General features: G+C 45.2%; 1 protein-coding gene across 4 annotated transcripts in view; it reads right to left on the bottom strand.

Moving 5' to 3' along the window:
• Nucleotides 1–1,038: 1,038 nt before the first annotated feature.
• LOC129355987 (tensin-1-like) overlaps nt 1,039–11,162 on the bottom strand; it is a 67,999-nt gene continuing 57,875 nt past the window's right edge. For 3 of the 4 annotated variants that reach the window (XM_055025612.1, XM_055025613.1, XM_055025614.1), the window contains exons 4-5: nt 9,123–9,161; nt 1,039–1,101 (exon numbers count right to left, since the gene is read on the bottom strand). In XM_055025612.1, the coding sequence (XP_054881587.1) occupies nt 1,045–1,101; nt 9,123–9,161 (96 nt within the window). In that variant the 3' untranslated portion in view covers nt 1,039–1,044. The remainder of the gene's footprint in view (nt 1,102–9,122; nt 9,162–11,162) is intronic. The other variant, XR_008605340.1, reaches the window with a different exon arrangement.

Below are 11,162 nucleotides of genomic sequence, written 5' to 3'. Positions count from 1 at the left end.
GCAGGACAGACGCATGAATCCTGGAGAGGTGGAGGAGGTGGGACCAGATGAGAACCATCTGGAGGGCGACTTCAACAAATTACACATCAGAGCCGGAGGATGGAGGAGAACCGAGCCGAGCCGAGCCGAGCCGCCGCCCGCTGCATCCTACCTTCCTGAAGAGGTGACCCGTGCTCCAGCGCCATGCCCCCCTCAGGGAGGACAGCCGCCGCCGCAGAGAGCCGCCGCGGTTCATCTCTGGAGCAGCACTGAACTTTCCTCCGGAGACCTCTCCCTCTTCCCTCTCAGCCCAGAAGAAAAAAGTTCTAATTTTAGGCCAAGCGGGCCGAGCAGAACTCCTCCCTCCCCCTCCAGCCAGCTCTGCCCTGATGCTCGGACTCCCCGCCTCCAAACTTCCCCCCATGTGGGACTGAAGCCGTTTGTTCACATCAACATCTTTTCCCTGCATGGATCCGAGGATCTGAGCTGCTGGTGGAAAGTCAAGCAGAGGTGAAGCGACGCGGTGAAGGAGTCAAGAGACGAGGCAAAGCCAAGCCGGCGTCCGCCTGGCATCGAGCGACCAGAACTCGCTGCCGCCGTCCTGCAGGAAGCATCACAAGCAGGACCTCTGGCTGCGTTTTCTGCTCCAGTTTGGACCCAGGCTAAAAGTAGAAAACCTTGTTTAGGAGCTGAGCTGGCGCTCCAGTCTGGGCGAAGCTCGGAAATGCCGATAAAAGCGACCACACACACAAACAAAGACAAACCGTGGGAAAGAAACCGCCAGAGGAAAACGAGTCCAAACCAAACCGGGTCTAAAGAGTCGCTACGGATCACAGCAGGATCCAGAACCTGATCTCACTGGACCAGGTTATGAAATTCATCTTTAACGATAATAAAAATGTTCAACGATAACCTGAAACTTCAACCTGCAGCAGAATCACATCACTGATCAATAAAGAGGAAAATATGACCAAAAAATACATAAAAACAACTGAAATAACTAATAAATATTATATAATAAAAAATTGTAATAATAATTAATAAAATGACAGCATGAACAAAGAGTCAGTCTGGACTCACCATGGTGTCTGCATGCTTGAGAGCGAGGCTGGTGCTGGGAGCCTGAGGAGAGGAAACGGAGATCATCAACACCAGCAACCTGGAAACTACATCAACCTGGAAACTACATCAACCTGGAAACTACAGCAACCTGGAAACTACATCAACCTGGAAACTACATCAACCTGGAAACTACATCAACCTGGAAACTACAGCAACCTGGAAACTACATCAACCTGGAAACTACATCAACCTGGAAACTACATCAACCTGGAAACTACATCAACCTGGAAACTACATCAACCTGGAAACTACATCAACCTGGAAACCACAGCAACCTGGAAACTACAGCAACCTGGAAACTACAGCAACCTGGAAACTACAGCAACCTGGAAACTACATCAACCTGGAAACTACATCAACCTGGAAACTACATCAACCTGGAAACTACATCAACCTGGAAACTACAGCAACCTGGAAACTACAGCAACCTGGAAACTACAGCAACCTGGAAACTACAGCAACCTGGAAACTACAGCAACCTGGAAACTACAGCAACCTGGAAACTACAGCAACCTGGAAACTACAGCAACCTGGAAACCACAGCAACCTGGAAACTACAGCAACCTGGAAACTACAGCAACCTGGAAACCACAGCAACCTGGAAACCACAGCAACCTGGAAACTACAGCAACCTGGAAACTACATCAACCTGGAAACTACAGCAACCTGGAAACTACAGCAACCTGGAAACTACAGCAACCTGGAAACTACAGCAACCTGGAAACTACATCAACCTGGAAACCACAGGAACCTTTAATCAGCTCATATTTACGAGCCGGCGGCGGCGGCGGCGGCGGCGGCGGCCATGATGTCGCTCAGTGAGTCAAAGTCATTAATCTTCGAACTGGACAAATATTTACACAAAGAGACAAAATCAGCCAAGAGCAGAAGATCCATTACCTTATAGAGCAACACGGAGAGAGAGAGGAAGGGGCGAGAGAGAGAGATGGAGAGAGCGGCAAGAGAGAAAGAGAGAAATTTGAAAGTGAAAAAAATATCAAACATATTTTCAAGTTTTATTTCAGTTTCATATCATTTTTTTCAATCTGTCTTTTTTAAAGAAACTTTGTCCTCAATGTAGCTCCGTATGTTTCACCATCAGTAGATCCAGGTGTCAGATCTGGGCGGAGCCTGTGACAGAGGCTGTGATTGGATGAGCAACATCATCATCTTCAGATGAAGAAATGTTTGTTTTGTTCCAACATTGGGACGGTGGAACCGTTACCACAGCAACCGGGACGCAAACAGGAAGTTGCTTTACATTTTTGTTGCTGCTGTTTTCATTTCGCCAACATTTACAGATGATGACAAGTTTCAAAGTTTCGAACATGTTTGAAACTTTCGAACATGTTTGTCTTGTGGCAGGCTGCAGAGCGGCCGTCCCGCGTCGGCCCACAGCATGACCTGCCTCTGCAGGGAGCCGCAGCGTAAACAGACAGAAGTCAGGGGTAAATTATAGTCTGACCCAACGGCCGAGAATACCCGCCGAACGCCCAGAAGAAACCGCCGGCCTTCGTCCCTTCAGTCCTGGAAGGAGCCTGCAGGACGCAGCGGGCTGCTGTTAGCGGCGCTAAATGCAGCCTGCGGCGCGCAGCCACAGGCATCTCACACACACACACACACACACACACACACACACACACACACACACACACACACACACACACACACACACACACACACACACACACACACACACACACACACACAGCCTGTTGTGTGTTTATGCAGCAGGACCAGCCCGGTGCTTCAACATGCGTTTCCTCTTTGTGTAATTGCAGCCAGATGGCCGGAGGAAGTGTGAGCGCGTTGGAGCCGACAGCGGAGAAACTTTGTTTGGTCCACATTTGGAGGGAAACACAGGAAGTTTAGTTTACGTCTTCAGAGTCGAATCGTTCAGAATATTCTAGTTAAAACATAAAAAAGTTTAGGTTTCAGTCAGTCGATGAAAACGACTCGAATCAGAAACTGGAGGCTCTGGTCCCAGGAAGCTGGTCTGTGAAGGGATGATATTGATGATTAGGATTATTAGTGATGTTGGGATGTTTATGGGATGCTATTGGCTCACAGCAACCAGTTCATGCTACCTTTAGCTTTATAGTAACGACCAACTGAACGGCAAATTAAATAACTTGTTTCAGAACCAACTTTCATCGGATTCAAACGATGCAGCGATCAAAGAATGATGCCAAATGAAAATAAAACGCTGTTAGCACTAAAAATGCTGCATTAGTGCTAAAATGTTGCAGTATTGCTAAACTACTGTATTAGCATTAACCGCTGCATTAGCGTTAACCTCCGCATTAGCGCTAAACTGCTGCATTAGCACTAAACTGCTGCATTAGCATTAACCGCTGCATTAGCACTGAACTGCTGCATTAGCACTGAACTGCTGCATTAGCACTAAACCGCTACATTAGCACTAAACTGCTGCATTAGCGTTAAACCGCTGCATTAGCACTAAACTGCTGCATTAGCGCTAAACCGCTGCATTAGCGCTAAACTGCTGCATTAGCGCTAAACCGCTGCATTAGCACTAAACTGCTGCATTAGCGCTAAACCGCTGCATTAGCGCTAAACTGCTGCATTAGCGCTAAACCGCTGCATTAACACTAAACCGCTGCATTAGCACTAAACTGCTGCATTAGCACTAAACCGCTGCATTAGCACTGAACCTCTGCATTAGCACTAAACCGCTGCATTAGCACTAAACCGCTGCATTAGCACTAAACCGCTGCATTAGCCCTAAACCGCTACATTAGCACTAAACCGCTACATTAGCACTAAACCGCTACATTAGTGCTAAACCGCTACATTAGCGCTAAACCGCTACTTTAGCACCAAACCGCTGCATTAGGACTAAACCGCTGCATTAGCGCTAAACCACTGCATTAGCGCTAAACCGCTACATTAGCGCCAGTTACTTCCTGTCCTCAACAGAACACCCCTGATTACAAAAATGTAAATCTTTAAGTGTTTATCGATTTGATTCAGAAATGATTTTTTTGTGCAGCCTCCAAGATTCTGTTTAAATTATTCAACTGACAAAGATAATTTAACCAAAAACATTTGATTTAAACAATTTGATAAAGTTCCATCAGTTTGAACAAAAATCGGTTTCTGCATGAACTCTTTCAACTTAAATCACCTTTGTTAGGTTCGCCTGGAGCTTTCTTAAATAAAACATTTTTTAAAGACTTATTCAAAATATAATTTTACAAAAACTTAAGCAGATTAAAATTGATTTTGATCATTTTGACTTGATTCATTATCACTAAAAATTTTATTTGTTTTAAATAGCTTCTCCACTGATTTGCTTCATTTTAACAAAGGATGATGTGGAAACTGTTCAGACCCGGGAGCACCATCTTCTGTTTGCACCTGCTGGCGGTCCGATCCGGTCCGATCCAGTCCGGTCCGGTCCAGTCCAGTCCGGTCCGGTCCGGTCCGGTCATCCAAACCCCCGAGTCGACTGATTTTCACTTTGAAACCGATTCAAGTTTCTGGTTAAAACAAGTTTCCTCTACATCGGGTTCTGAAGCCGATTTTAAATCAGAAAATTGGAAAAAATATGATTTTTACTGCAGCAGAGCAGAAACCATAAGCAAAGCCCCTAAAATGTGTAGCTGCTCCTTTAAGAGCCGGTCCGGTTCTCTGGAGTCACGCCGCGGCCGTAAGCCGAGTCAGCTGAGCATCAGCTTCTCATGTCAGACACTAAAAATAACGACTCAGCCAACAGAAAACATGGGTTTTTATCTCCTCTGAGGGAAACGGCTGAGAACAGAAACATCTCTGTCAGGCCGACCCGGTTCTGCTCCGAGTTTCCAGAACCGAACCCGGAGATTCAAACCGCCGGACTGGATCAAAACGTTCAGATTAACTCTGATAAACAATAAGAGCTTATGAAAAGGAAACCAACTTCACTTCCTGCTGGAAGGATTCTTCAGTTGCTGTGATGCAGGAAACATTTTTTCCTTCCACTCAACTTTCCATGAGCATTCCTAGCTTAATATTGTGTGTTCCCCACAACATTAAGCTGAATTTATGATTCGGATTGCAGAGATAAATAAATTCTTTATAATGTTTATAGTGCCATGTTAATTATTTCCTTTGTTTTACTTTCACACATTTGTTATCATGTGACGTTTTATGGTGGCAATTGGTTTAAAAGGCTGAAGAATGGCAGCCATCTTGAAATGCTAATGGGAAATATGAGAAACATTTGATCTGCATGTTTATGTTTGTGTTCATACTAAACAGATTTTACAGTAATAATCTGCTTACTGAGCGCGGCGTGCCGCCTCCATATTGCGCCCCAACCCCGCACATTCCATCTTTTAAACACGTTTCATATCAAATCCTGTTTTTTGGCCATTTAATGAACTAAAATGTGTTTAAAGTGACAGCATCCTGTAACCATGGAAACAAATCTGCTGGGCGGGTCTCCAGATATTTAAAACCAAGAAGAAATAGAAACTCCAAAACCAGTCTGGTGCTGGAAACCAGAGAGGCAGGCTGCGCCCTCTGCTGGACAAACAAGGAACTGCATGTTTGCTTCAGAGGCAGCGTGAGACACAAAGGGTTAAAACAACCAAATCAGTGAAGTTTCCCAAAAACTTCACTGATTTAAAACTAGATTCACTTTAATTCTCTGATTGGTTCAAACACTGCAGGGAAAAACTCCACAAACTCAACTTCCCAGAATTCCCTGTTCTTCCATTTAGAAACAGTGAAGTTCAGCAGGGAGATACGGCCAAAGGTACGACAGCTGGAGGGAAGGAAGGAAAGAGAGAGAGAGAGGACAAGAAAAGAAGAATGAAGGGAAGAGAGGAGGGAAGAGAGGAAGCAAGGAAAGAGGGGGGAAGGAAAGGAAAAAGAAAGGCAATAAAGAAGGAAGAACAGAATAAGTGAAAGGAGGTAGAGAAAAAGACAAGAAAAGGGACAGAGAAGACGGGAAGAGAGGAAACAAAAGGAAGGATGAAAGGACAGGAAAAAGAAAGATGACAAGGAAGGAAGAAAGGAAGGAAAGAAGTAAGGAAGGAGGACCTCTGATGCGATGAGGAATAAATCGGAAGACTTAAGGTTTTCCTTCCCTCTTATTTTCTTTTCCAGAAATCTGTGACTCTAAATATCTAAAATTATTAAATGATCAAAATGAACTTTGATCATTTTGATCACATATTAACCCTTGTGTTGTTTAGCTGTAGAAAAATACCAAAATAATCTTTTTCCATCTTGAAATCTTATGCTTTTCCTAAATTGGCTGCGTCATTGAGAAAGTGATACTTTGTTTATGTTTTTGTTTCCATGTGGGCTGAACAGAACCAGGTACCAGGATCGTCTTATGGGTCATTTTGGACCCGTGCATCAGAAAAGCATTTAAACACCAGAAAAGAGTTCAAAGGCAACACACACACACACACACACACACACACACACACACACACACACACACACACACACACACACACACACACACACCTTTAACCAGCTGTAGTTCACATTCTGACCACCAGATGGCGGCAAAGTGCTTCTGTTAGTGTCCTGAGTGTGAGCGGTAAAAGTATCAACCAACATCTGTGGTATTTCTGAACCACCATGGCGACTTTCTCGTCCTTAAGGAGATCAAAATGTAATGAACTGTAGAAGCCCAAAAGGTTCTAGAACCAGAACCGGATTATTCTTCCCTGGCACTGACATCCCATGATTCCACCCTTCAGCACGACGGCCCAGATTCTCCTCTGAAGGTTCGCTTTAATCTCCCCGTCCTTAAAGCAGGACTGCTGCCTGTGGTCGGCTTCCAAGTCGTTCTGAACGTCAGGTTTGATTTTTCCAGGATGGTCGGAATTCCCACCATGGCTGAATATCGCCGGGATCAGGCTGACCTGGAAACGCTGCGGATAAATAACTTTTGTGGCTAACGCAAGAAAAAAGAGAACATATTTAATTTCTTTTATGATCAGCTGAATCTGAATCTCATCCAAATCCCTGGAATTTTGAGGATTTAGACGAGAAAAGATTCACATTTGCTGCCAACATTTTCCCTGCAGGAAGGTAAAATATGGCGGCTGTAATCAGACGGCACCTGAACGCATCACTAAATCATCTCTGCTCCGGCAGCGAGAGCAGGAATCTGCCAAACAAGGAGCGGTGGGAACGCCGTGGAGACGCAGCGCGTCATCCAGCTCCTGATGCATGCTGGGAAGTGACAGATACTGTAAAGCTCCAGGAATGTCTTACTCACCTACATTACGCATGGAAACACCAAACTGAGAAATTCCCTGCTGTTGTCATCATCCAGACTACATGTAACCCGTCCCGGTTCTGTACGACCCGTCCCGGTTCTGTGCGACCCGTCCCGGTTCTGTACGACCCGTCCCGGTTCTGTGCGACCCGTCCCGGTTCTGGAAGTCTCTGGTTGGGTTTAAGGACTAAAACTGCTGAATCAGGACTGGGAGACAGTTTGTTGTTGGATTTAAAGACTAAACCCAACTGGTGAAGGACTTGGTTCTGAAACCACTCGGTCCGTTGAAGGCCACAGATGTTCGGTTGTCGGACTCTAGCGGCCAAGTGAGGTCCAATGGATCTCTGCTGGGCTTGAGAAATAAAACTGCTTGGTTAGAACAAGTTGATTTGATTGACTTTAACTGCCAAATGAAGACCTGGAAATGAGTTTTCCAGGTGAAGTTTTGATGATTTTCTCGGTTGGTTATGTCTGGGCAGCAGTGTCTGGGTTTGTTTTAAGGTCTAAGGTCACTTGGTTGGAATTAGGTGACAATAGACAGTTTTCTAGTTAAATTGTAAAACAAACTGATAAGTTGGGACAAGGCAACTAAAACATGACTGTTAGTGTTGAGCAACCAGGTCCAGGAGAGACCGAAGAGCTAAATCTGTCCGGTTAGGATCAGTCAAACTGGCAACATGTCAGGTCTTCCATGAATCAGCAGCATCAGGAATCAGTTTATTAGATGTAGGGAATAAAACATGCAGGTCAGCCTCAGACATTAATGTTAAAATCAGGCAACAGTTCCTGGTTCCTGTCAATGTCCTTGTTAGGATTTCTAAATGTGACAATAAATGCAGAAACACATTAAAGATGCAGCAGCTGTTTACGTTTTGAAGGAAAACTTGCTTGGAGTGAGAAAGAGCTTCCTGCTGAGGCGACAGTGTCATGGTTGGGTTTCGGCCACAGAGCCAGTTGTTGAGGTTTGGCTTGGAAAGCGTCTGGGTTAGAGTCAGACAACAGATTTATGGGAAGATTTACAGATGAGAATTTAATCTTTGTTGGGTTTCAGCACTAAAACACAAGTTTAAGGTCAAGCAATGACTTTCAGTTGGGATGAAAATAACCGGGCTTGGATTGGTCCGCAGGCTCTCCTTGGGGTTTGTATAACTATTTAACTGTGATGAAACATCAATTTCCTACAAACGTTCCTGTTCTGGTTTGGTGTGAAAATGACTTGAGGGTTACCCGTGAGTTTCATCGTTAAGTTTAGGGACAAAACGTTATGATTAGTCGGCAGATTCCTGGCAGAGCGGTTTATGGTTCCCGTTTCCTTCAGCGAACAGAGAATTTGCCGGTTTGGTTGTGGGAGAGTGAGCTCAGAAAGGTAGAAGTGAATTTCACCCCCACCTCCCTGTGCACATCTCAACCAGATGTCTTCATGCAGAAAACATCTCGAGCAAAAAGCATCTGTGAGGATAACAACATGTTCCTGATTAATTATGGCAGCTTTTATTGAAAGAAAACCCAGACGTTTTCTCTGTAAGGGCAGTAAAGTGCAGGGGATATTTGCTTTGGTTTGTCAGGCACCCAAAACCACTTAAACACACAACATGTGAGGAATCCCATCCAAGTCCAACACGGCTTCTTAAAGCCATACCAAAAAAGGCAACGCAGCCCGAGTCGTCCTCTCCAAACACACTGCGCTTCTACTGACGCTACGTCACACAGCACACTCAGAGCGAATTCAGCAACAGAAACATCAACAAAACGAGGAACAGTCAAAGTTCAGACTCACCAGCTCGTAGTTTGTGGCTGGAACACAAGAAGACGACACCTGGAAACAAACAGAAAGCCCATTGGTCAGCTGCTGCTCTGCGATCAGATGGATGAGAAACAAGCAGAATGGTTCAAAATGTCTGCCGTTCATCAAACGTCTCAGGTCAGAATCACTGACCTTACGTCTATTTGGCAAAGCGACGACATTTCTAAAAGATTTAATCAAACTTTCTACAGATTCAGAAGTTCATTTACATTTGGTCAGAATCAGGCTGCATGACTTTGGCCAAAACTTTTAGCTTCTGATAGACCAACCAAAACCGGAACCGATGTTTGGGTCGAACAGAAAGTCTTTTACTGCTGCATGTTCTGGTTCGACCCAGTGGGAAAGTCAAAGGAAATAAAACGAACCAGCTGCTCCAGTCCGCTCCGGTCCAGTCCCAGTCTGGTCCAGTCATAGTCTGGTCCAGTTTGGTCCAGTCAAAGTCTGGTCCAGTTTGGTCCAGTCAAAGTCTGGTCCAGTCAAAGTCTGGTCAGTAACTAATGGAGCAAAATGCTTGACGCCTGGCATCAGTTGATCGTTTGGTGACTGAATTGCAATGACTTTACGTGTCTTTAGAAGACATTTTCTGTTTTGCTTCTGTCTGAGTGAACCGGACTGAAGCGCGTCCTGCAGTGAGCCGCTCAGCGAGGAGGAAGCCATGACTCCAACAGAAACACCCGGACCGGACAACTGGACCAGGATCTTTGTTTTTAGAGACGTCCTGGTCTTTAAAAACAGCTGCTCCAGTCCGCTCTGATGACAACCAGAGGACCAAACTATCCTCACTGTGAAGTATGGTGGTGGCAGCATCATGCTGTGGGGATGTTTTACTGGTGCACTAAATAAACTTAACATCATGAGCAAATGATGTTTTGTGAAAATATTGAACAACATCCAAAGACATCAGACAGGAAGTCAAAGCTTGGGCACAGATTGGTGTCCAAACCCGAAGCTCCGACCCAAACATTAGGCCGGATCCAGCGGTTCTGCCAGGAGGAACGGACCAGAACTCCAGCAAACTGCTGGGAGAATCTTCTGGAAAAGGTTTGACCCAATCATCCAGCTGAAACAATCCTGATAATCAAATAAAGTTACAAAAAATATGTATCTTTGAAAATGACAATAGGATTAATTCTGGTGATTCTAACAAACTGAAAACAGGAGAATTTGTTCTGATTTCACTTCAGATGGAAGGAGAAAACGTGGCTGAGTCTTTACACTGGGTGTATGTAAACTTCTGGTCAGGAACAGCCAACAACACAGATGAAAATGTTTGTCTTATTCTTTGCAGCCAAAATGTGTTGTTGTGTCTTTAAATGTTTGGCCTGGCGCCCTCCGGTGGTCACAAAGAGCAGCTTTGATGTTTTCATTTTCTGTCAGTTTTTCTCTTCCTGTTTATTTTCTTTCTTCCGTTTTTTTTTCTGACAGACCTTCATGATTCTGAGCCAGAAGGCCTCATGATGGCCCAGTTGATCCGATTAGCACCCGGCTGCGGTCCAGGTCAGCGCCGCCATAAACAGGAAGAACTCGACGATAATGGCATTTAACCAGGACTGAAATGATAGAAAACGATGAGATCCATCCTGATGAGAATCCATGCACACAGAATGTTCCTTTCCTGTCAAACACTGGAAGAAAAAAATCCTGCAAACTTTATTTTCGGCTGAGATTTTATCAGCGGTGACTGATAGGAGTCGACGGTTTGATGCTCCTTTAAAACCGTTTTTATGACTCCAGTAGGACGGAGCCGCAGCTTTCCCCAGGCCGGCTCTCATCTCCTCTATCCCACACTAATCACGCCGCTTCATGAGCGACGCGGCTGCAGCGACGCGGCTGCAGCAACGGCTGCAGCGACGGCTGCAGCAACGGCTGCATGCAGTCTGAAAACCGTCCAGCAAACCGAGACGTGTCCACCAGAATCACAGCTGCACCAGGAGTCCAGCTCCTGGTCACGTCTACAGTTTTCCAGGTTTCTGACGTTTGGCTCTTTAAACTCAAATAAATCTGTTTAACTAA

Source organism: Poeciliopsis prolifica, unplaced genomic scaffold (assembly GCF_027474105.1).
Source record: "Poeciliopsis prolifica strain line A6 unplaced genomic scaffold, Auburn_PproV2 SCAFFOLD152, whole genome shotgun sequence".
NCBI lineage: Eukaryota > Metazoa > Chordata > Actinopteri > Cyprinodontiformes > Poeciliidae > Poeciliopsis > Poeciliopsis prolifica.
The sequence above is the reverse complement of the archived record's forward strand: the minus strand, read 5'-3'. Positions and strand labels throughout refer to the sequence as shown.